The sequence below is a fragment of the Daktulosphaira vitifoliae genome, unplaced genomic scaffold, assembly GCF_025091365.1.
Source record: "Daktulosphaira vitifoliae isolate Bord-2020 unplaced genomic scaffold, ASM2509136v1 Scaffold_5, whole genome shotgun sequence".
Taxonomy (NCBI): Eukaryota; Metazoa; Arthropoda; class Insecta; order Hemiptera; family Phylloxeridae; genus Daktulosphaira; species Daktulosphaira vitifoliae.
The window spans coordinates 5163828-5191572 of record NW_026099576.1 but is presented as its reverse complement, the minus strand read 5'-3'; the positions used below and the strand labels follow the sequence as shown (position 1 = coordinate 5191572).

The following is a 27745-nucleotide window of genomic DNA, read 5'->3' as shown; positions in this document are numbered from 1 at the left end:
GGTTGAAAAATTGGCTATTTAAGCTAGTTCAAATTTCAAAGTTATTTTTCTCGACTTAAAAGAAACAAACATATTTAAATAAGTTTAACTATCTATACTATATCAATTTTAATTTATATAATATTTATGAAAATCTGTACTCCCCTTGTCAGGTATTTTAAAATAAAATAAAATACAAAACCCAGAATTTTAACACAAAAATAGCATATTTTTGCATACGGTAGTCATTTTTACCATGAAGACAAATCCAGAGGTCAAATTTTTTTTTTTCACATTAAAGTATATTACATAAGCTTTAATTTAAGATATATTTAAAAGTGTCAGTATTTCCGGAATACTTTCAAAAATTAAATTGAAAATATCGTAGTAACAATACGCATGTTTAAAGTTTTGACCCCCCTTGTTAAAGGGGTATGATCCGATTTACAAAAAAAGCGTGCCAGATGAAAGGGGTATATCAATATTTATTATAAAAAAATAATAATATAGATCCATACATTTTTCCAAAAGTTATATAAAATATAAATTAAATAATATAACATATAAAATCGAGATTTTTTTCACGGAAATCGTACGTTTTTCTTTAACTTTGATGTCCGTTTTCACCACGAAGACAAGTCCAGAGGTCAAATTTTTTTTTTTCAAATTAAAGTATATTACATAAGCTTTAATTTAAGATATATATAAAAGTGTCAGTCTTTCCGGAACATTTTCAAAAGTTAAGTTGAAAAAGTTCTACTTTCTATACGCATTTTAAAAGGTTTGCACCCCCCCTGTATAAAGGGAAATGGTCCGATTTTAAAAAAAAGTATGTCGAATGAAAGAAGTATATATAAAGTATTTATCATTAAAGAATAAAGTTGATTCATGCATTTTTTAAAAAGTTATAGCAACATAATGTTAAAAAATGTAAAATATAATATCAAGAATTTTTTCACAAAAATAGCATATTTTTGCATACGGTAGTCATTTTCACCATGAAGACAAGTCCAGAGGTCAAATTTTTTTTTTTCAAATTAAAGTATATTACATTAGCTTTAATTTAAGGTATATATAAAATTGTCAGTCTTTCCGGAACATTTTCAAAAGTTAAGTTGAAAAAGTTAATTTTTTGTAAAAAAGTTACCATTTTGAAACCCCATCCTTTGGGCTGTTAAAGGGTCAAATGTTCACAAAAATATATAAAATGATAGGTAATTATCTAAGGTATCTATAAAAAAAAAAATTATATTGATTCGGTCATTTTTAAAAAAGTTATGGCAATTTTAAGTAAAAAAAATTGAAAAAATATCGAAAATTAGCGATTTTTAAATTTGTAATTTTTTGGGGGATTTCCCCCGTTTACGGGGAACGAGGGAATTTTTTTCAATTTTTGAGGGTAATGTCTTCGACTAGATACGATTTGTGATCTTTTGACATATTGTTCATCAAAATCGGTCCAGCGAGAGCTGAGATTGAGCGTTCACAGACACAAAAAAAAAAATAAAAAAAAAAAAAAAAAAAAAAAAAAACACATCATAGTAAAATTAATACCTTCTCAGCTTCGCATCGAAGCTAAAAAACGCATCATAGTAAAATTAATACCTTCTCAGCTTCGCATCGAAGCTAATAAATAAAACAGATATAAATAAAAATTATAATAAATCTTTAACTTGATATATATTAATAAGAAAATAGAATATTTCTCATCAATTTTTATATTAACTATATAAATTATTTTTACTTATAAAAAAATATACTCAGTTATTTTTTTTTTATCAATGTCCATTGGTTCTAAAATCTCTTCTGGTGACATATCTGGGTTCAATCCTAAATAAAAAACATTACATATAATACAAATAACACTTTAAAAAAGTATTTACAATAATAAAAAATGATTATTAATAATCCAACCCAATTTTATTAAAAATATACACTTTCAAAATTATTATTTTGTATAATTATACTAAATTTTTTTAAAGATAATTATAACACAGATTTTTAATAATTGTAATATATTTTACTCTGTAAATTGAATAAGATATTTTACCTTGTTTTAAAAAATCGATTAATTCTGGCGTATTAAGATTTTCAGACGGATCTTCTAATTCTTTATCTCTGCTCTCTATCATTACAAATCATTAAAATTTCTTACGAGGATAAAATAATTATATATATAGTTATTTATTTTATATGAGGACTTTTACTGTGTTCCAACTGTGTTGGACTAACTCAATTTTTAATTTTTTGTACATAGCACGTTATTGATTTCATGTTGTCATATTAAGAATTATGTCATTACAGTAAAACTTCGATTAACCATCATCGACAAAAAAAAATACGCAAAGGTATTAAGCGTAGCTAACTTGTTGTAGTGTATGCGATGCAACGAATATGTATAAAATGTTTAAAAATAGAGTAGAATGTACACGTTAAATATTTCACATATATTGGATATTCCAATGATAAAATTAAAAGAATTTATTATAAAACAATCAGTTATTAAGTACTTGTGGTGTATGGATCTTAATTATTAGTTTGTGTAATTAAATATATACTAAGTGCTGTGATTCTAAAATTGCTGAAATGCAGAAACATATAGTGTTAGGCTTCAACCAAAAACTTGAAATTATTATACGTTTTAGGAAAGGTAAAACTTCTATCTCTATTGCTCAGATTTATGATGACGGCAGAACAACTGTGAACGACATAAAACCTAATGTTGAAAAAATTGAGCAATGTATATTTAAACACAAAGTACTGATGGAAATGCTAAACGTTGTAAGACAATGAAACGAGCAAAATAAAAGAAACTTTACTATACTTTTTATTAGTGGTTTATTTAATCCCGAAGTCAAGGAATTCCACTTTGAGGTCCTATTACAATTATTAAAGCAGGTGAAATAAGTAAAAAGCTTGACAATGATTCAAACCTTAAAGCAAGTATAGTATGGCTAGATAAGTTTAAATTTCACCACGCCATTTGACAATTAGATATTAGAAGAGAAACCTATTGTGAATAGCACAATTATGAATGACTTTAAGGAACCAATAAAATTTAGAATACAATCGAACTTTAAACTTGTTAAAGAACAAGTATACAACTTAGATGAAACTGGACTTAATTAGAAAGTTTTATCACAAAAAACACTGAAATCGTTAAAAAAAAACTGCTCCAGGTTTCAAATTTCGAAAAATCCGCATTACGAGGTATGTCAAAAAAGTTCCCGGACACTGGGGAAAATCGTGCTTTATTATAAAAATTAAGTTACAATAACTTTATCCCCTTCAAAGTATTCCCCCCTGGCACTAATGCACTGGTGCATTCTTTTTTTCCAGTTATCGAAACATTTTTGCCAGTCATTTTGTGGCATGCTGTACAGTAGCCGTGCCGATTCTTGTTTGATCTCTTCCAAACCCCCCAAATGTGTTCCCCTCATCAAATCTTTCAGTTTATCAAACAAAAAAAAGTCACAGGGTGCAAGGTCCGGTGAATAGGGCGGATGTGGTAGCACTGTCGTTTGGTTTTTGGGCAAAAAATCTTGCACAATGAAGGACCGGTGTGCTGGCGCATTGTCTTGATGGAGAACCCAAGAGTTGTCTTTCCACAATTCTGGCCTCTTCTTCCTTATGCGCTCCCTTAAACGTTGCATAGTCTCAAGGTAGGCTTGTCCAGTGATTGTGTGACCCTTTGGAGTCCATTCCAGGAGTACCACGCCGCGGCAGTCGAAAAAAACAGTGGCCATCACCTTCACTTCTGATTTGCTTTTGCGCGCTTTTTTTTACTCTTGGTTCATCAGGTGTTAGCCACACCATGTCAGCCCGTTTTTTGACGAGGTCATACTCAAAAATCCAACTCTCGTCACCTGTGATTACTCGAGACAAAATGTTGTCGCTCTCCTCAGCTTCCAGCCAGTCCCTGCAGATTTCAACGCGGTTTCGTTTTTGATCGTCCGTCAACACTCGCGGAACCATGTGTGGAGACACCTTTCACAAATTCAAATCCTCCCGTAAAATTGAACGCACACTCTCGTGCGATGTTCCAACAATGCTAGCGATTTCTCTCAGCGTTTTTCGGTGGTCTTCATCGATTTTAGTCTTCACTTTTGCAACCATTTCGGTCGAGCGCGCTGTTTGTGGTCTGCCTTCGCGAGCGTTGTCAGTCACTGCCTCTCGCCCCTCTCTGAACCGACTAATCCACTCGTACAGCGTTGTGCGGCTTATCGTATCTTTACCATATACAGCTGACAACATATTTTTAATTTCGGCGTTTGTTTTGCCCAATTTCACGAGACATTTGATCACGATTCTTTGCTCTAATTTTTTATCGATTTCCATTTTTCAAAAAATCGGCACAAGGCACAAACAACTTATTATAATTATTTTTTTAAATACAGTTAAACGCGACCGATCGACTTGAAATTTTGTATACTGATACAAGATAGCTGTAGGAACGAGACTGCATAGTTGTTTCCGACGCAGTGCTACTACACAGCGCACACGAAACGTCGTCCGGGAACTTTTTTGACATACCTCGTACTACTGTATTGCTCTGAGCAAATGCAAATGATAGTCATAGATTACCTTTACTGATAATTGGAAAACCTAATAATACTTCCTAATAAATAGGTAGGTTTTTAAGCACATTTTTTGAGGTTATAAAAAACCCTGACGTGATGACGACAAATTAACCACAGATTCGGATTTAGCGATCCCAAAAACATAAAGTAAACATAGGCTGTTTACTAGCACTTTTAATTCAATTCTTTTTTTGGAGCTGTGTATGGATAATGACCCAATATACCCCTCTAATAAATTGATAAGTAACGACGGCAAGATAAAATTTCTATTTGTACCAGCAAATACAACCTTATACAGCCAATGGACTAAGGAATAGTTAAAAATATAAGCATGGATACAGAACATATTTCATCAACACCTCTCCTGATGTGTTAACTCTGTGTTGCCATTCATCAATTATCTCTTCCTTGTATGACTCATATTCATCAGGTACTATTTTCCTTCTTTGCTCTAGTTTAGCAAACATGTCAAGAGGGATTTGACCAGCAAGAAGCTGTAGAGATAAAGTCAATGTTGTTCTATAGGCCTTCTTTATTGCCAAAAGGGCTCTTCTCTGTGTTGATTCAAGCTTCATTCTTGTTTTATATTCTCTTATATAAAAAGCCCAGATTCTCACTCCATATAATATCTTTGGTAAGAAGACTGCTTTATAGATTATTTCAGCATTTTTTTGGACGCATCCCCAACCGACTCTAGACGCCACCTTCATTCTGCTGTACAGGTCATCAGCAGTATTCACCAGTTGACAGACATAGGGATTGAATTTTATCCCTTCCCCTATGTGCAGACCCAAATATTTTATGATTCACAGTTACAATTCTTGTATCTCCCATTCCAATAGTGAAACCCTTCCATAGTTTACCCTTCAGCATCATAGCTTTACACTTTTGTCATAAGAAGGCGAGGCCGAATCTGCTTGCCCATATTGGAAGTAGTTCGAGTAATTCCTCAATTCTTGCTATTAGTTCTCTTTTGTAGTTTTCCACCGCAAGTATCGCAACATCATCAGCATACAGAATCCTTTCCGTTTATTCTTGCCGATTTTCCATCAATATGGCGTTCGCCACTATTTTCCACATATAAGGACCGTAGTTAGATCCTTGGGGGCATCCCTTGCTTAACAACACTGTTGAAGTCGCAGTCCCTTCCGTTAGTGTTACTGTTCTGTTATTAAGGTAACATTTTGCTAAGCTAATAGACTTTTTAAAGGCACCTAGAGTTTCTATGTCTTGGAGTAAAGGATTCCAGGCCACGTTATCCAGGCGCCGGTTATGTCCAAAAATGCACCCATAACATATTTTTCCGATCTGCTATTAACCCAGTTAATATCATTTAGTTTATAGCCGTCTCTGTAGATCTGCTAGTCGTGAACCCATGCTGGCTAAGGCGTAAATTGGTCTCTGTTTCTGTGTTTAATTTTGTGATCATAAGATGTTCAATCACTTTAGCAGTGACCAGGAGAAGACTGACCGGTCTGAATGATTTGACCAGTGAGTCATCCACCACATACCAGTTGCGTATACCATAATACGTAGTGGCTTAGATAGTGGCCGTGGTCCGACCAGGGTGCCCGAGGTTGGTGCAAATCAGAGGTAAACGGTATGGATGGCCTAGTTATCCGGCGCTGATGTTCCGTTTGAAGACGCTTTGACCGTGATTCGACCTAGGTCGCTCTTCGCTCACTGATCCTCCGTGCCTGGCAAAAAGCACCTAGTGCTAACGCCGATCACGGTTGTGTGTGAATCTCTTCGGAGTGAAATCCACATTAGACAGTAAAGAACATATTTCATCGAAAGTTTATTATTACCTGACGAATCTCATATGTAATAGAATTTTGGAAAAGCAAGAAAATTAAAGATACCATTTTAAAGTTTCTAATGCATGAGCTGATCTTACAATGTCTAACCTGAAGAAAGGGTAGAATAAGCTATTAAGTAATCCAATAACGTTGACATTTGAAGAAACCAAGATTGTAAGTGTTGATGAAATTGTACAACTATGCAATGGACTGAATAATAAAATATCAACAACAAAATAAATCACAGATTAATTAGAATGTGATAACTTGATGGAGACTGAAATGTTGAATGTGTAATTAAATAATTGACAATTTTAATACCGTCGAAAATTTAGTAATAGTCAGATCAAAGGCGATGTTATCAAAGTAAATCGACCGATTTGAAGAACAAGAAGAGGTAAATACAACGCAGAGTTTACTTCCTCGTAAAATACGCAACATAGCCAATTTAAAAATTCGAGCATCAAAAAAAAATACTAAAAAAATTACTTTGCATAATTTACATTAATGTATTTTATATTTAAGCTGTTGGCAAATTTTAGTATAAATAACGCTAGCACAGTGGGGTCGCGGCACATTGTGAGCATGGCTTAGTTGGGACTAGTATAAATGATATCTGACAGTAATTAAAATCACTATCATAAGAAACGCTTCGATGCAAATCTGTAGATAGTATTTAATTTTAAGAAATTAATGAATTACCACAGGCAATTTATAGATATACCTTATATCTAACATACTTTTTTTGCAAATCGGACCATTTAACCTATATACAGGGGGGGTTTAAGGGGGTTTAAATTTATAAAAATACGGGTTAAAAGTAGAACTTTTTCAACTTAACTTTTAAAAATGTTCCAAAAATACCCCGAACTTAAAATATATGTAAAATTAAAGCTTATGATAAATACTATAAGTTGAAAAAAAAAATTTGTCCCGACATATTTTCTTCTATAGGAATTCAATGGAATTCTTAGATGGGTTATCGAATTTAACGAAAAATGTAATTTTTATATAAAAATCACTGTTTAACGTAAAATATTTTAATAATTAAAACTGCCAACATTTTTTAAAAAATTGATAATTTAAAATAATTTTTTTTATATTGTAACCTTAGATATTTGTCTTTCATTTGACATAAATTATTTGAAAATCTGACCCTTTAACTGCCCACAGGGGGGAATTTAAAATAGCAAATTCAGCACAAAAATTTAACTTTTTCAACTTAAGTTTAAAATATACCGGAAATCCTCCAAGCTTCAAACATATGATAAAATAAAGATAATGTTATGCACTATAAGTTAAGAAAACAAAATGTGTTCCAACACCTTTTCTTCTATGGTTGCCGTAGTTAAAAAAACATGCAATTTTAGTATTAAAATATACGATTTCAAATTTTATTTTTTCAACTTTTAACTACAATAACTTTTTGAAAAATGTATGTACCAATACAATTTTTTTCATAAATACTTTATGTTTACTTCTTTCATTCGATATAAATTTTTTGAAAATCTGACTTTTGACCTGACCACAGGATGGATTCAAAATAACAATTTTTACACACAAGTTAAACTTTTTCAACTCAATTTTTGAAAATTTTCCGGGAATATTGACACTTTTATTTAATCTTAAATTAAAAATTGTGTAATTTACTATACTATGAAAAAAATAATTTCAAGATATAGTGAATATTCAAAAATATGCTATTTTTGTGTTAATATTCTTGGTATTGTATTTTAATATACCATAAAATGGAGTCACTGATTTTCATGAATATTATTTAAAACTAATTGACATAGAATATAAAATTAAACTTATTTTCATTTTATTTTTATTTTAAGTCGAACAAATTTCTTAAAATTAAACACTATCTACAGGTTTGCATCGAAGCGTTTCTTATGATAGTGATTTTAATCATTGTCAGATATTATCTATACTAGTCATAACTATAACACGCTCAAACTGTACCGCGACCTCACTGTGCTACCGTTTTTTCTATTGTTCTCAATGTTTATATCAATGAAAAACCAGTTTACTTACATACTGAACATTCTATATAAATATAAAACCCCTTAAATAGGTCGCATTTATTAATAGCCCCATTTACTTTTTTCTTTATTTATTTCTACATTTTTATTTATTTATTTTTTTTTAATATTTCCTTTTTTATTCTCCCTCTTCATCTTTCTAAAGCTCTTAAACATTTATATTGTGCTAAGCACTTGGTTGGTCTTGGTTCAAACATATTTTTGAGCCTAAATTTAATTTTTTTGTACATAGCATGTTATAAATTAAAAATTAAAAATTTTACCTTGTTGAAAAATGTCTATTTTTGGCGTCCTAATGTTTTCTGGCGGAACTGATTCTTCATTAGTGCTCACTATCATTACAAAACGATGAATATTCAAAATAATGTTAATTTAAATTATTTATCAGGACTAAACAATTATACAATATTTATTAAATTTTTTTTATATGAAAACTTGAAATCAATAATATATTATGTAACAAATAAATGATTTTGGCATCTATAACTCGTGCAAAATGTATTGTTTAACTTGTGTAAACTGACAATATGTGACGATCTATTAGTTTATAACACAACTAAATGGTTATATTATTAAGAAATAACTATAATATTGTTACATAAAATAGTATTTCTCGTTCAGTATGTGTTTTGTAAATATATTTCACTTATTAATAGCCCTATTTACAATTTTCTTTGTTTATTTATTTACTTTAAATAATATTACATTCCTCTAATATTTTTCTAACCAAACTACTTCTTCATCCTTTTAAAGCAATTAGTCTGTTTTATAAGTTATTATCCTAAGCACTTGATTGATTAGATAGGATTAGAACTTATTTTTTAGTTTAATTTTTATTATTTTGTACACAGCACATTATTGATTTCATGTCGTCATATTAAAAGTAATGTTATAAAATTTGATTTTTAAATTCGAAATGAACCGTTATTAAATTTTCATTTTAACCAAACCGGATTTTCAATTTTTAAAGCAAATAATAAAATTAGCAACACTCTTAATTATGTTTAAATATAATAAATTATACACAATTATTTTTTTTTTTATCAATGTCCATTGGTTCTAAAATTTCTTCTGGTGACACATCAGGGTTCAATCCTAGATAAAAATATTACAGATAATACAAATAACACTTTAAAAAAGTATTTACAATAATTAAAAACAATTATTAATAATCCAACCCAATTTTATTAAAAATATACACATTCAAAATTATTATTTTGTATAATTATAATGATATTTATCTTAAAAATAATTATAACAAGTTAAATTATTTTGTTTTATGCCGCATCGACGGCCATTAGTATTTCAGAGCTCACGTTACCTCTTAGATTTAAGATACTCTCTAGAATTTCTAATATATGTGGTTATCAAAATAATTGTCTATTCTCGTTATTTATTGAATGTACGGTTAATCGTCATCCCCAGATGACCCATTCCTGCTTCAATAATAGCGATTTAAACATGCTTAAGGTAAAATGGCATTCTAGTGAGGTGCAAAACTAGCCATCCTTCAGTCTAGCTGCCTTATTCAAGNGCCATCCTACAGTCTAGCTGCCTTATACAAACACTTAGATTATTTTTGTTAATAGCCCCATTTACCTTTTCTTTGTTTATCTATAAACTTATATATTTTTTTTAATAATATTTCCTTTTTTATTCTTCCTCTTCATCTTTCTAAAGCTCTTAAACATTTATATTGTGCTAAGCACTTGGTTGGTCTTGGTTCAAACATATTTTTGAGCCTAAATTTAATTTTTTTGTACATAGCATGTTATAAATTAAAAATTAAATATTTTACCTTGTTGAAAAATGTCTATTTTTGGCGTCCTAATGTTTTCTGACGGAACTGATTCTTCATTAGTGCTCACTATCATTACAAAACGATGAATATTCAAAATAATGTTAATTTAAATTATTTATGAGGACTAAACAATTATACAATATTTATTAAATTTTTTTTATATGAAAACTTGAAATAGCACAGATTTTTCATATTTTTAATATATTTTACTCTGTTAATTGAATATGATATTTTACCTTGATTTAAAAAGTCGATTAATACTGGCGTCTTAGGATTTTTAGACGGAACTTCTAATGCTTTATAAAAATAATCAAAATGATAATGTTAATTAAAACTGTTTATGAGAACTAAACAATTATACAATTATGTATTGTTTAAATGTGTAAATTGGCAATATGTGTCAATCTATTAGTATATAACATAACTAAATGGTTATATTATTAAGAAATAACTATAATAGTGTTATATAAAATAGTATTTCTCGTTCAGCATTTGTTTTGTCGGGTTTAAATATACAAAATGATCAGTAAGTAAGAAAACATTGTTATAAACAATGAGCACGATAAAAACCCATTTACTTGCTTACTGAACACTATATAAATATAAAAACCCTGAAATATGTTGCACTTATTAATAAGCCCATATAATTTTTTATTTGTTTATCAATCAATTTTTATTATTTTTTTTAATTACATTAATAATTTTTTATGTGTTATTATGTTAAGCACCTGATTGGTCGAATTGGATTTTTTTGAGTTTAATTTAAATTTTTTTAGTACACAGCACATTATTGATATCATGTTGTTATATGAAGAATGGTGATATTAATTGTGATTTTTAAGTTCTAATAGAACCGTTATTGAATTTCCATTTTATATCAAACCCAAATCAAACCTTAACTCTATATATTCTGACTAATTATTAAAAATAGTTATTACTATATTGTGGACTCATTAATTAATTAATTAATTATTAATTTAAATCTACTCTTAAAAATAATTTTTTTTACATAGGATTCATATTTACTTTATTTCTTAAAAAAAATTAAGTTTAAATTGGTTATATTTTTATAAAAAAATCATAATTTAACGAAAAAATGGAAGTTAAATTCTTTACTATTTCATGTTTTATCTATAAAGAGATAAAACTTATTATCTTACTCTTCCTCTGACCTTGTCTCAACACATATTTTAATATTTAATACCGTAAAATAACGCATGAATATTCAAATTTTTACAAACTTTAAAATGATACAAATTATTTACTACTGAATATTAATAAGATATTTTTTTACCAAAATTTTTCTTAAAATCTACTCAACAAAATAGCTATTCTGGATTTTTTTACATTTTATTTAAAATTTAAAAAAAATTAATATTTTCAATAAAATGTAAAAATATAAATTGTGAAATATAATTATAGACCTAACGTATAACTCAGGCCTTATTGTAATTTTTTTTTTCTACTACCCACTGTCCTTTTTTTATGCTGTGCATCAACATAAACATAAACATCAAACATAACGAAGTACTTTTCGGATAACAGAGCTATGCTATTTTTTTTTGCTTTTTATGTTAGTAAAAACGTTTTTTAAAGCATAAAATTTCATAAAGACTTTAGTAGGTTAGTGGGGGTAAAAAAAAGTGCTACATTTGATGATGACTAGTGTTTTATTATTACAATAAATCCTAAAACTTTAAAAAAAGGAAATAGAAAAATATATAATACAAAAATAAGTTACCTCAAAATTGAAATNTATAATAAAAAAATAAGTTATCTCAAAATTGAAATCAGTACAAACAAAACTTAAAACATTCTCGTAGGAACTTTTTCTTCGGTTTGCGAATCTTTTTGGTTATCATTTGCACTTATAAATATTCCCTTATACCACTCTTGTTCTTTCGCCGTAACAGTTTCTCTAACTCTCTTTTTTTTCTTAAACCACTCATTAATTGCTGGACGAGGATTCCATTCGGCTAATGGAGGAAGATTAAAATAAATATATAGATATTCATTCTCGCTTTCAATACTTAGACTGCTTCTATTGCTGGTTTTCATCAAATTGTTTACACTAATCACTCTTTTAACATCAGCGGAATAAGGTTTTGCTGCAACAATTCTGGCCATTATAACAGAAACATTGGGAAAAAAATTTGTCATCACTAAAGCCTGAAGAGTTTCTTTTAAGCTGATTTTTTTTAACTGCTCAATATTTTGATGAGTGAGAAGCTCCGAATATTCCATTGAAAGTTCAGCAACATCTAAGTCGTTTCCTATCAATTTATGAACTGCTTTCATATCAACGGATGGCTCTAGCTCAGTGAATGGTTTCAAAATTTTAATAGTATCCGCATCAATATCGAATCTTTCCTGCAAAAAATTTACAAAAGAATCCACAATTTCATTGCAGATTGCGGAGTAGTCTCGATTCTGAGAAACAGACTTGTGATGTTCCTTTAAACGATGTTTTCGATTTCTTGTTAAGACTTCTCCTTTTAGTAAAACCTCATTTTCACTATGAATTTCTAACTGTTCTTTTAAGGTTGTCACCCATCCACCAAGCAACGCTTCCGTTTTTAATATTTTAAGCCTGGATATAACGTTCACTGTCTCTTTGTCCATGTCTAAAATTGTAATTGTATCAGACTGCAGTTTTTTCTGATATCTGCTGAAAACCATCAATACGTCTGCAATAAATGCCAGGATTTGTAGATTGTCATAATTGATTAAAAAAAGTCTGTATCCTCTTGCCTCTTTGTCAGGACAATCTTTTAAGAACAATACTAAAGCATTCCAAGAAACCAAAACTGAATTGATTAAATCAAACGAAAATTCGAACCACCGCACTTCAAATAAACGAGGCAACCACGAAAGAGTGCATTTATTTTTTTCGGCCGCCTGTTGGAGATGCTTGGTTCTTAAGCTGGAAGAGTGTAGAAATGAGCTTAAACTCTCCAACACAATTACTACTTGATTTGAAAGCCAAATCCTATCTGTGTGCTGCACACCATATGGTAATCAAAGGAAGATTTGAGTTAATCTTGTACTTTTTCCTAAAGAGCTCCCACAACCCTGCTCTACAACCAGTGTTCACTGCTGCTCCATCTGTTACTATCGCAGGCAATCGAGTCATTGTTCCATGAAGCTTTACTATGTTTGGAAACACGTTGCAGTATTTACATTTTACGTAGTGCTTACCATCTCGGTGATAATGTTCATATGCCTGAGCATCGGAGATTTGTTTATTTGCTTCAGGTTTAGAAATTGGGATTTCTTGTTTGAGGGTTTCACTTGGGTTTTTATTTTCCGAAATTTTCTCGATTATTTCTTTTTCTTTAATTGGTTCCGATAATTGAGATTCCTCAGGAGATACTGAGTTTTGTGTNCGATAATTGAGATTCCTCAGGAGATGCTGAATTTTGTGTGGCTAAATTTAACTGGGTCGAACAACTTGCTTTATTTAGATTCAGCCAACTATACAAAGAAGTTGTTTTGCAAGATTTTTTTACATATTTTTGAAGAGATGAAGCCCGTTTCATTTTTACACTTTTTCACTTTTTACTATAAGATAAGTACTGTCTTTTCTTGTATTATTTTTCACTTTTTATTAAAATAAGTATATAATACAGTAATTCACGTAAATTTATTTACTCTAGTGNGTGCTTACCATCTCGGTGATAATGTTCAAATGCCTGAGCATCGGAGTTTTGTTTATTTGCTTCAGGTTTAGAAATTGGAATTTCTTGTGTGAGGGTTTCACTTGGGTTTTCATTTTCTGAAATTTTCTCGATTATTTCTTTTTCTTTAACTGGTTCCGATAATTGAGATTCCTCAGGAGATGCTGAGTTTTGTGTGGCTAAATTTAACTGGGTCGAACAACTTGCTTTATTTAGATTCAGCCAACTATACAAAGAAGTTGTTTTGCAAGATTTTTTTACATATTTTTGAAGAGATGAAGCCCGTTTCATTTTTACACTTTTCCACTTTTCACTATAAGATAAGTACTGTCTTTTCTTGTATTATTTTTCACTTTTTATTAAAATAAGTATATAATACAGTAATTCACGTGAATTTATTTACTGTAGTACTAGCCCATAGACCTATATGTCCTAAGCAAAATCACGCAGTAGTCAACATGCGCATTCTATAGTGCAGTATTACTTAAACTACAATATAAAGAAAGGTCAATAACGAATTAGATAAAATAAACAGATAAAATTAGTGTTTGGTTTCAATACGACCGTGTCTTGCGATACTGTGCGTTTTATTTATTTTTAAATGGGTTTTAACGACGGCACGACGACATTACCGATATCGTATCGTATATTACTGTACTATATCGACTACTACACAATGCCACAATGCGCATCGGGCACACGAAGTCGTCTTACGACGTATAGGTCTATAGAAAACTTTTACGTTCGCAATGCGATCATACCGTTGCCAGTCTTTTTTCTAATATATAATAAAAATACATTACGATTTGTTAAAAATTAAAATATGTGCTTAAACTTTTAAGTTAAAAAACGTTTTTAATTTGATAACTTTCAATTTTTATTTATATAAATTTATGGCTTTAATATTTTATTATTAGAATTCACCTAGTTTCCTACAGGTGAAAAAAATCTACTACCCAATTTTGAATTTTCAACTACCCAAATTATGTTTTCAACTACCAATTCAGGTTCTACTACCTGTTAAAATAAGCCCTGGTATAATTGTTATTTAAAAAAAATCAGTAAAAAATATTAACTAGATTAAAAATTATTTAAGTTGTAAGTGAATGCTGAGCTTCCCTGTATGTACACAGAGTGTCTCAGAACTAATTTATAATTCCTTTAACAGATTGTAGGAGTAATTACGGAAAGTCAAAAATGGTGAAGATAGATAATAACTTATAAAAAAAATTAGCTTTTAATTAAATTCATTTTTATGATAAAAGTTAATTAAAAAATGCTAGTTAAATTCTTAACAAATCACACTATATAAAGGCTTACTCAAAATGGTGTCCTCATTAGATTCAGTTTGCATAAGTGCAGTCATCTCATCAGTAATTATATAATTTGATGAATTATCTACATCTAAAAAAAGAAATTAAACATTATTATTTAAAATAAAATTATATGCAAGTATAATTCGTTTGATTTCCTTTATTTCCAGCTTCCAGCTGTAGTTTAATTAATCAAAAGAAAATTATATAGCAAACAAATAAACCAATATAACCAAATAGCAAAAAAATATATTACAAACAGGTGAGTACTGACAGGGTGGTCATATTGCAATTACCACTTAAACCCTTTAGAATGGCTGTGCTTGAGCCTAGCGTAGCCAAATAATCGGTAAGTAATATCAAAAAAATGTTTACTTATGTGATATAACTTACATATTAATTTGAACTTTTATTTTAAATAGCTCTTACAACCTTCTATGAGACAATAGTACAAAAATTATATGATAATTATGCAAATAAAATATTTTAAAAATATGTATTTTTAATAACTAAAAGTTATTATTAATAATTTTGTTATCTTAAAGCATGAACTAAAAGTATTAAACTACATAATTGTAACCTTATATTTATTTTCATCAACACATTATATAAAATTATAATTCGATTTCTTAAAATTAATTAGTTTAATACAATTAATTTAGGTTTACAGAAAAAATAATAACACGAAATATATATATATTTATTTATCTTTAGATAGTGTTTAATTTTAAAAAATTGTTAGATTATTCCAAAAGCTACATGATCTGCTCTTTCCTTATTTCTATCCTGATTGAGATAAAGTAAGTCGAATGAAAGAGGCATGTAAATATTATTTCTTTTAAAAAAATGTATTGATCAATCCAAAAAGTTATAACATAATAAAGTTAAAAATGTAAAATATAAAATCGAGAATTTTCACACAAAAATAGCTTTTAAAAGTCATATTTTTTTCCGTGATAAAGTATATTACATTATCTTTAATTTAAGATATATATTAAAGTGTCAGAATTTCCGAAAGTTAAATTTTCATTATTCACTTTCATCTTCAATAGGTATACAAATATGAAATATTACAAATATGTATATGAAATAATATTTCAGTGAAATATCTGTCATTGAAAAATCTCCAAATAATTTTAATCATATTCAATCTGAATTAATTTCTAAACATCCTACACCACAAGTGGTAGCACTTAATAAAAAATAGAAAAATTATAACTAGAATTGTAGATATTGCTTTGTTATTAAGTAAAGTAGATTTAGCATTTAGAGCATATATAAATAAATCCACTTATAGCATATTTAAACTATCCTCAAATATAAATGAAGACAATTTTTTGTATATTATTAAACTTGTATATGACACTATTTTAAAAACACTCTTGAATGGTTCATTGAAAAAAAACAAAATGAAAAACGATGCAGAAGTTCGATTGTAACATTTTTGTGTAAAACTACCTTAATTAAAGTTTAACAGTTACTAGTAATTTAATAAAAAATAAAATGCTGACGAAGAAATAATATAGGAACAGTATTCATTAGAGGTGGACTCTTTTTAATATACAGTCGTTATGAATAAATTATGTATTTATTTAAGATATATTTTAAATGAAAAAATTAATTAGAGAATGAATACTTTAGTAGAATTAAAATATGTCACAGAAAAATTAGAATCATTAAATATTCCTTTAGCTTATTTGATTGGAAAACTCTGCTAATATGAGCAGAATTGTAACGATCTTCAAGCTTATTTAAAAATTATTGCACCAGAATCTCATATTATGTATTGCCATACAACGTATTAAACTTAATTTTAACTTATGTCACCTTGTGTTTTTCAACTGCTCAAGCTTTGTTTAATTTATTACAAAAAACTACAGCGGTTTTTTTCTGATTCCTATAAGAGAACTGGAATTAAGAAAAAAATGTTGTCCAAATATCATTAAACAAGAAAAATCGAGCAAAATTCAGTAGCTAGAAATTATAAGGTAGAATAGTAAGGTTACTGCAATACTTTTTTTTTTTCTTGGTCAAATGATGAAACTAGTGATTGGTACATTGTTTTACTAGAGTCGATATATTTTCTTTGTTCAAGTGAATCAATTAACACAAATACATTATCAGATGCTTAATTTTTATTAGAAAAATGAATATCTTTTGAAATTATTTTTACTTCATTTATATATTTTGAAATTCTCAGATAAACATTTGATGTATCAAATTATATGCAACTTAAAAAACTAGATTTTATCACAACTATCAATACAATTAAGTTTTAATTTTGTGATATCTAAAAGTAGTCTTTATTTATCGGCAAATTAAGGAAACAAGTTCACTTTGTTTTTAAGAAAAAAACAATTCTGATCAAATTAAAAATTTGAAACATAGTTTATAAAACAATCATTTTCCAATAAACAAAGGACAAACATTTTAAAAAAGCCAGGTAAGCTAATATCGGATAATATAAAAAACTATTCGCCAGAAGAATATTATAAAATTGAAACTCAAGATAGAATTTACGAAATTTTAATGATTTAATTTTAAACAATTAAAAAATGTTTAAAGTCTTGTTCACATTTAATCCACAGCGTTAAGAGAATTTGATAATAATATTAAATTAGTTAATGATGATAATTTAAAATATATTGCTCAAAAATCAAATTCTGAATCTAGAATTATCAATGTAACACTAGAAGTTTAAGACTATTACTAATAAAAACCAACTTCCGAGACTAATCTATAAATATTTGTAAATATTCCAAATAACTCAACCTAGTTTTAAGTATAAAACAAAGAATGAAATCGAGATATAGGACACTCTGGTTTGGAACAACGGAGGTTGTTCTATGAGAATACAGTATGTTTTTTTAGCTTCGATGCGAAGCTGAGAAGGTATTGGTTTTACTAAGATGTGTTTTTTTTTTTTTTGTGTCTGTTACCACTTTTTCTCAGCTCTCACCGAACCGATTTCTTTCAATGATACGTCAAAAGATCACAAATTGTATCTAATCGAAGAAATTACCCTCAAAAATTGAAAAAAATTCCCTCGTTCCCCGTAAAAGGGGGAAACCTCCAAAAAAATTACAAATTTAAAAATCGCTAATTTTCGAAATTTTTTCAATTTTTTTTACTTAAAAGTTCCATAACTTTTTCAAAAATGAACATATCAATATAATTCTTTTTTATATAGATGCATAATATCATTACCTTTCATTTGGTATATTTTTTTCATAAATTTAACCCTTAACNATTTTTAACTTTATAATGCTATGACATATTTAAAAGTGTATGGATCAACATTATTTTTTTATAAGAAATAATATTTTTTAATAATCCCTTTTTCATTCGACATACTTTATCTTAATTAGGATATTAATAATGAACTAGCAGATCATGTAGCTTTTGGAATAATCCACCAATTTTTTTAAATTAAACACTATCTAAAGATTTGCATGGAAGCGTTTTTTTTTTATTGTGATTTTAATCACTGTCAGATATCATTATACTTGATCCAACTATACCATGGCATAATTGTGCCGCGATCCCCCTGTGCTGGGTTTTTTTTTTTTATTATCATAGTTACACATAATTCTTGAATTATTAACTATGTAATACTATTTAAGTTCATCCCGATTGCCTGATAAGGGTGTCAACTTTGTTATTTTAAATGAGAACACATATTTTGAATTTAATAAAATGTTATACCTACTATTAGGTATAGATCAATTATTTTTTTTTATACCTTTAACGTCCTACTTAAAACTGTGTGTGTTTGTGTGTGTTTATTTTCGTGCCGTGTAGTATACGACAATTGTTATAATTTGTTAACATAAAATAATAGGTTACTCATTATAATATGTTAAATAAGTTCGTTGTTTTTTTTTTAATTAAAGAAAACTAAAATATACAAATTTACTATTGTTTAGACGTTTTGAACAAAAAAAGGCTATTTTAATTCATATTTGGGCCTCCTAAAATTTTTTCCAACAGACCTTCGAAGTTTCAGTCCGCTCTTGATTACAAAACCTCTTGAATGTACTATATTATTGAAAAGACATATAATGTTATAAAAAAACGCATAAAAGGTTGCTCAAAATCTGTAGTATAGTTAGAACATTAGTATTATAATAATACTGAAATATGAACTTATTTAAACTATTGTTGGCAAATCAAATATACTTTAATAAATAAACACTTGATTCATTTTTTTTTTTTAATTTTAAATTGTTTCCTACACTTTTTAAATAAAAATTATTTATATATATTTTTAGTGAAAAAAACTATACTTAATGATTGGAAAATATGTCAAATTTAAAATAAACCCTCTAGTCAGTTAAAAAGACTAATTTTTTCAAAAAATCCATACCAGAATTTAATTGTTTTGGTATTGGTACTGCAATCTTTTGGGCCGATGAATCGAATTTGAAACCAAGATTAATAAATTTGTCAACCATTATTTGGTTAATTTTATTATATAACTTTTTACTTAAATAATCAAAAAAATGAAATTTATTGCTTCCTTTAGTTAAAGTTTTATATTTTTTATTCCATTCTAGCCACATCTTGTCTAAATTATATGAAATATAGTTACAGTGTCCATTTCCTTCATCAATTAAACGCTGATTTATGATAAAAATAGTTTTTAAAGATTCCAACGACATGAAATGTTCTTTTATATCATTATGTTTCTTTTGAAAATAAGAAAACATACGATTGAAAAATAAGTCATATTTTTTTTCTCCCCGTGGAAAAAAGTGCATTGTGTCTAAAGCTTGTATAGTTTCTTGCATTATTTTAATTAATGAATTTATTTTATTTATTACTTTCAATAACTTTTTAGTGCAATCATGACCTAAGTTTACGAGATCTTTTTGATAGTATAGCTCTTCACAATGATTACAAAAATATTCTAATATATAATAAAATGTTTTCAGATCATTAACATACGAACAACTAAGTACAAGTGTAGCAGTACGTAATTTATTATTAATATTCTTATTAAGATATATATCTTTAATAGAGTGTTTTCTACTATAATAAGCAGCACTTTCCACATCATTTAAATTTTTCCATCCACCATTAGAGAACAGATTGAATAATGCATCTTTATGATAATTGCTTATTGCTTTAGAAAACTCCAAGTTATAAATTAAAAATAAACAGAAAAAAAAGAAACGTAAGAGTAACATTTTCTTATTAGACTGCAAAATAATAACTTTATTAAAAACGCATTGAATTGAAAAATCGAAAATTCAATAACCAATACGTTATGCTTAGTTCACTATTAGGCCTTTTTATTAATTTTAATCATTAGATCATCGCAAGATATATAATTATATTAATAGGTGATTTATTACATTCTCATTATAAGGTTAAATAGGATATATTTTATACTTTTTTATTAATTGTACTATTTATATAATAAAAACACAGAAAAAATGCAACACAGTGGGGACAAGTGTAAATAAAATTTGACAGTGATTAAAATCACTTTTATGAAAAATACGTTAATGTAAATTTGTAGATAGTGTTAAATTTTTAGAACGAATTATTAAATTATTTCTATTTTCTTATTTATCTTCAAAATATCTAAGTTTTATGGTTTATAAATAAAATATACGAATAAATACTTTATATAGTAATTTAATTTAGTAAGAAATTGATATTGAATAAATTATTATTGTAATTTTTACGGATAAATTATAAAAAGTGTTTACGTTATTGTATACAGGTGGATTTTGTTAATATTAGTCAATCCATTACTTTTAAAATAATAATTATATTAAGAAATTTTTTATTGTTATTTGTAGTTTTATGTATTTCTAGATTTATTAATTATTAAGTATTTTTTTAATCCATCCTTTATATCTGTTAAGAGTGTCAACTTTATTTTTTTTCAATGGAAAAATAAATATTTAATTAACTAATAAATTAAAATATTGATCTAATTAAATAGTTTTTTTTAACAACTTTTTAAATAGTACTTAGGAAATTATTATCATTTTTAAATATAGATTGTAGGAAGAGCATGTCAGAGTAATGCGTTATAATAATATAACCAACACATCACCTCCACTCATAATTTTTAAATAGTTATACCCAGTGCTCGAATTGGCCAAAAATAAGTAGGGGAGCTCAACTTAACAATTTGAAAACTGCGTCCCTAGTATTTTGAAGACCTTTTTTTTTTTTTACTCATTACTTTATTTAGTATTTATTAATAAATCATATTTCATTATCATACTAATATTTAAAAAAAAAAAAAAAGAGGTGGTATTTTCCACCGTCCTCCCGTCCCAATAAAAAAAAGTAGTTGGGGTGCGCAAAAAAATTTTAAAAAAAGTAGAGGAGCTACGTCCCCCTGCGCCCCCCCCCCCCCACAATTCGAGCACTGGTTATACCATCCGAAATAGTGAAACAATAGTTTTCATCGACCAGTCATTTTTTTTTTAGATTATATTTTATTTTATATATTAGTTAAAAACTCTAATAACATTGTTTTTAATAGTGCTATAATAATTTTTGCATAACATTATTTGTTAATATTGTTTTTTTTTTAACGACGACATACATACGTTGTAATATAAAACCAACCACAAATAGAAGGTAGTGAGGAAATATGCGAAGATAATGATGACTCTGCTTAGATATTTACGTACATGTGATCCTACAACAGTCAATGTGCTCAAATAACACTCCGGATTGGATGTGGGTGTCGAAATGTTGTGGACATAGAAATGAAATAAGAATAACACCTATGCATGACATGCAGACCAAGTGTAAGACACAAGTTCTATGAAAATGTAGAGGGCGAAAGTAGGTAAGTGTAAAAGGAAAGACGTCAAAAGGAATCAACAACAACTCGACTTTATGTAGTAAGCTAAACAGCGACATCTAAGTAATAAAACTTATGAATGACATTAAGTATAAGGCTACTTACTGAAGTCGATTGATCACAATGGCCAGGGGGTCTATTTTTGAATCGTCCGTTCACGAACATATACGTTTAGATTTTATTTTATACAGGGTGTTCAGTAAGTCAGGAAACGAGTTTCTATTGTTCTCATTGTTACAAACAATAAAAAATAAACAATAAACAAAAAAACAAACAAAATCTATATTAATTACATCTATATTAATAAGTACACAGCATTGTTATTATCAATGGTAGTAAGGTACATTGTTGTTAGTTTATAAATACACTTACTGACAATACAAAAAGTATATCTATTGATAGTCATAATTGATAATAAACAATCCGTGACTGTGACAGCGATGTCATAAAAAACCAATTAGCTACTAGTATTTATAATCCCTTGTGTATTATAATTGTATATTAACTCAAAAATTTAAAACTTTAAATGTTTATATCTAATAAACTAAGAAAGTTACATTCAAAATTCAATTACTATTAAATTAAAAACTGAAACATTTTATTAAATTAAATAATGCGTTTCCATTTAAACCTTTTGACACTTTTACAAAGTATAAGGGATGAACTTAAAAAGTATTACATAGTTAATAATTCAAGAATGATGTGTAACTAAAGATAATCGAAAATAAAATTGTTTAATTTATTATTATTCTGTAAGTAATTGAGTGAGTTATGATAAAAAAAATTACTCTGTATACAATGTATTTTATGGTTGCATTTTTCATGTGAATTTTATTAAATAATGTGATTTCTGTTTATATTACTCAATTATCTTAAAAAAGGTCTCGCTACATTTATTGAGATAGTAAACAAATATTTTGTATCATTGATGCGTTGTAAGTTGCCTTGAAATAATTTGTAATCGAATAATTTATAAATGAATATAAAAAAATAATTGTGAAAATATGATAACATAAATGTACCTAACAATTTTTAATAATAAAATTTAATGATCAATTAGTGATTGATATAGTTTATATTATATTACATATAGATAATAGTTTTATTTAAAAAATTTTTTAATATTTAACTAAAAACTTTTGATTATATACTAAAAATTCAAACGTCATTTACTATTAAATTAAAAGTTCAAACATTTTATTATATTCAAAATATGTGTTCCCATTTAAAAAACGTATACGTTTGATGATCGGACGATTCAAAAATAGACCTCCAGGTCTTTTGGGTTTAAATAGTTAGGATTATGGTTAATTTCACAACTATTTTTAATTGTCAATTCATCAGTATCACAAATCAAAATCACAATAAATTTATGATTCCCAGAGTTATTTATAATTTAAAAATAATATCAATACGTCAATCGAATATACAGTCATACGATATTAGCTTAAATGCGAAGCTGAGAAGATATTAATTTTACTATGTTTTTTTTTATTTTTTCTCAGCTCTCACCGAACCGATTTCTTTCAACGATACGTCAAAAGATCACAAATCGTATCTAGTCGAAGACAATACCCTCAAAACTAGAAAAAAGTTCCCTCGTTCCTCGTAAAAGGGGAAAATCTCCAAAAAAATTATAAATTTAAAAGTCGCTAATTTTCGACATTTGTTCAATTTTTTTTACTTAAAGCTGCCATAACTTTTTTAAAAATAATCAAATCAATATAAATTTTTATTTTATAGATACATAAGGTATTTACTATCATTTTGTATATTTTTATAAACCTGACCCTTTACCTGCCATGGGGGGATTCAAAAAAACAACTTTTTCAACTTTACTTTTGAAAAAAATTTCAGAAAATTTGACACTTTATATATATTTTAATTTAAAGTTTATGTAATATACTTATTATAAAAAAAAAAAAAATGTTGAACTTCATTCTGTCTTCATGGTAAAAATGGTTACCGTATGCTATGTTTGTGTCAAAATGTTCGAATTTGTATTTTATTTTATTTTAAAATACCTTACAAGAGTTTTTAAATTAAAAAAAAATTTTTAATTATTTCTTTTTATCACATTATGATTCAATAACTTTAATAAATATCAAGGACTCCATCACTGTAGCCTCCCCTCGATTGAAATTTCTTATTTATTTTAGTTTTTTTACTATATGATTTATTTTTTATGGCTTTCATTTATTTTCTCAGCTCTCACTTTACCAACATTTTTTAACGTTACATCAAATGATCACAAACATTATGTAAATAAAGATGTTACCCACAAAAATTGAAAAAATATTCATTTTATCAATGAAAAATTTACTTAGCTCACATTTTCCATATAGACACATAATACAAGTTCAATCTACGTTGATTGCTTTAATAGATATTTACTCATAAATTATACTTATAAATCAAGTTAATTTTGCTTTTAGAATAATCAACCTTTTTCTTAAAATTATAGACTATCTAATGTTTTGCATCGAATCGTCCTTTATGATTTTAATCACTGTCAGATATCATCTATATTAGACCCAACTATATCACGTCCCCGCTATGATGGGTTTTTTATTAACGTTATACCTGCATGATAAGTATTATAGTAATGCACTAGATGTTAACTAACGGAATCTAACAAAAATACTCATATATTTAGTAAAAATCGTAAAATCATCAAGCTATTTCAGCAATAGTAATAAAATGATAGGTTAAATAAAATTTTTACTTACAACTTTTATTTTGTAAAATTATAACTTTGAGGATTTTTGCATAAATCTTTAGGTATTATTACAAATTATTCATCAAATTTGATGAAATATACGTAAATAGCACAATTTTGATAATTTTACCAAATATTACGTATATTATCATTTTTCTGTTAAACTAATGATTTAGAAGAAAAATTGATATCATCTGATTTATATAAAACAATTAGATCAATAATTTAATTTTAATATTTTTTTGGATTTTGCGAGAGCACTAATTATGAGTGAATTTTAAACAACTAAAAAACTACCTTTTTGGATGATATTTAACTGCAAGTATGCACTTATTAAACATATCTCACAGGCCTGACATATTTTGCAGTCACTTTTTATAAGCATACAAATATATTTAAAGGCTGATCCCGAAGAATTTTCAAAATAAGTAATTAAAATAAATTAATTTTGATACAGTTAATTTTATTGTTAATAGTTAATATACTTGAAGTTATAATAATAATTTAATTATAATCATTTTTATAATTAAATTAAAAAAAATTTAAAGGTAGCCATTTTATAAAAATAGATTTTAAAAAATAATTTGGGGAATAAATTCTCATTAATGTTTGGTAGATAATTTTAGATAACATTTCATGTTTTATCTATAAAGAGATAAAACTTATTATCTTACTCTTCCTCTGACCTTGTCTCAACACATATTTCAACGTTTAATACAGTAAAATAACGCATGTATATTTAAATTTTTACAAACTTTAAAATGATACAAATTATTTACTACTGAATATTAATAAGATATTTTTTTACCAAAATTTTTCTTAAAATCTACTCAACAAAATAGCTATTCTGGATTTTTTTACATTTTATTTAAAATTTAAAAAAAATTAATATTTTCAATAAAATGTAAAAATATAAATTGTGAAATATAATTATAGACCTAACGTATAACTGTTATTTAAAAAAAATCAGTAAAAAATATTAACTAGATTAAAAATTATTTAAGTTGTAAGTGAATGCTGAGCTTCCCTGTATGTACACAGAGTGTCTCAGAACTAATTTATAATTCCTTTAACAGATTGTAGGAGTAATTACGGAAAGTCAAAAATGGTGAAGATAGATAATAACTTATAAAAAAAATTAGCTTTTAATTAAATTCATTTTTATGATAAAAGTTAATTAAAAAATGCTAGTTAAATTCTTAACAAATCACACTATATAAAGGCTTACTCAAAATGGTGTCCTCATTAGATTCAGTTTGCATAAGTGCAGTCATCTCATCAGTAATTATATAATTTGATGAATTATCTACATCTAAAAAAAGAAATTAAACATTATTATTTAAAATAAAATTATATGCAAGTATAATTCGTTTGATTTCCTTTATTTCCAGCTTCTTTTACAGATGATTTAATTTATCAAAAGATAATTATATAGCAAACAACAAAACCTCTAAAAGTATCCTACATTAATGATAAAACATAATAGGTTGTCCAAAATTACACGTATAGTTAGAACATTTGTACTATAACAACGCTGGAATGTTAACTAATATATATGTTTTTTAGTCTAAAAAATTATATTTAATAATTGGAAAATTTAAAAAAGTCAAATTTAAAATAGTTTTTTTAGTCAGTTAAAAAGGCATAATTTTTTTCAAAATCGATCATACCAGAATTTAATTGTTTTGGTGTTGGTACTGCAATCTTTTGAGCTGATATATCGAATTTGAAACCAAGTTTAATAAATTTATTAACCATTATATGTTTAATTTGAATATCTAACTTTTTACTTAAATAATCAAAGAAATAAATTTTATTGCCTTCGTTAGTTTTAGTATTATATTCTTTATTCAATTCTTGCCACATTAAGTTTAAATCATAGGGAATATATTTACAATGTTCGTTTCTTTCACCGATTATTCTCTGATTTTGGTTAAAAAATAAATTTAAGTATTTTAATAAATTTTTTGTGTCCAATGAATTATTTGAAAAGCGAATTTTTTTCAAATATTCATTTTTTTCTTGTAAATTCCAAAACATACGACAGAATAATAAATCATATTTTTTTCCTTTGTGCCACGGATAACTGTGCATTGTGTCTAAAGCTTGTATAGTTTCTTGCATTATTTTAAGCAATGAATTTATTTTTTTTATTACTTTCAATAACTTTTTAGTGCAATCGTAACCCAAAGTTTCGTGATTTTGTTTGTCATATAGCTTTCCACAATGATTACTAAAATGTTCAAATATAAAATAAAAAATCTTCAAATCTTTAACATACGAACAACCAAGTACAAGTGTAGCAGTACGTACTTTATTATCAAAATTATTAAAAAGCACTCTGTTTTGAAGGGCTATTTTTAAGAAATAACCTATTCCAAAGAAAGTTACATATTGCACGTCATTTAAATTTTTCCATCCATCATTAGAAAAAAGATTGGTTAGCGCATCTTTATATATATTATAATTGTTTTTTGCTTTACAAAACTCAAGAATATAAATTAAAAATAAACAGAAAAGAAGGAATCGTAAGAGTAACATTTTTTTGCTAGACTGCAAAATATTAATTAAACTAAAAACACATTGAATTGAAAAATCGATAATTAAAATTAACACTAAACTAAATTTAGTATATGATTAGGTCATACTCCTTATTTACTCATTAGATCATCGCAAAATATATATTATGTTAACAGATGTTTTAGAATCGTAAATATCACGGCTAGGAAACGAATTTATTTCGATTTTTGGCAATTTCATCTAGTAAGGTAATTTATCTGTATTATAATTTTTGGTACATATTAAATTATTAAAAAAATGATATCAGTAATCAAAAATATTAGGAAACCTCCTTTAAAACGTTAACATATGACTCTAAAACTCAATTATTAATAAACAAACATGTATAGTAACTTAAAAATACATAAGACTAAAGAAGTGGAGCACCATAGAGAGAAAGAGGAAACTTTAATTTAATTGGAAAATCTATAAAAAGCG

General features: G+C 27.0%; 1 protein-coding gene across 28 annotated transcripts; it reads right to left on the bottom strand.

Moving 5' to 3' along the window:
* Positions 1–1667: 1667 nt before the first annotated feature.
* On the bottom strand, positions 1668–27290 carry LOC126908462 (uncharacterized). Of its 28 annotated transcripts, XM_050690583.1 has the most exons (10): positions 27062–27290; positions 26419–26981; positions 25977–26060; positions 15202–15285; positions 10441–10500; positions 10202–10270; positions 9430–9498; positions 8667–8735; positions 2030–2104; positions 1668–1809 (listed from the first exon to the last, which is right to left on the bottom strand). In XM_050690583.1, the coding sequence occupies exons 2-10, from the start codon at positions 26870–26872 to the stop codon at positions 1724–1726; spliced, it is 1050 nt and encodes a 349-aa protein (XP_050546540.1). In that variant the 5' UTR covers positions 26873–26981; positions 27062–27290; the 3' UTR covers positions 1668–1723. The 28 variants fall into 28 exon arrangements, with proteins under 28 accessions (XP_050546540.1, XP_050546513.1, XP_050546524.1 ...); XM_050690556.1 differs by having other exon boundaries at positions 26419–27290; XM_050690567.1 differs by having other exon boundaries at positions 26569–27290.
* Between the last annotated feature and the right edge of the window lie 455 nt (positions 27291–27745).

Coding starts and splice junctions, on each gene's coding strand:
- LOC126908462 (XM_050690556.1), bottom strand. CDS start 27,289: ATGTTACTCTTACGATTCCTTCTTTTCTGTTTATTTTTAATTTATATT. Junction 26,061..26,418: donor ACCAAAACAATTAAATTCTG/GTATGATCGATT, acceptor TTCTTTTTTTAG/ATGTAGATAATTCATCAAAT. Junction 10,271..10,440: donor AATCGACTTTTTAAATCAAG/GTAAAATATCAT, acceptor TTGTAATGATAG/TGAGCACTAATGAAGAATCA.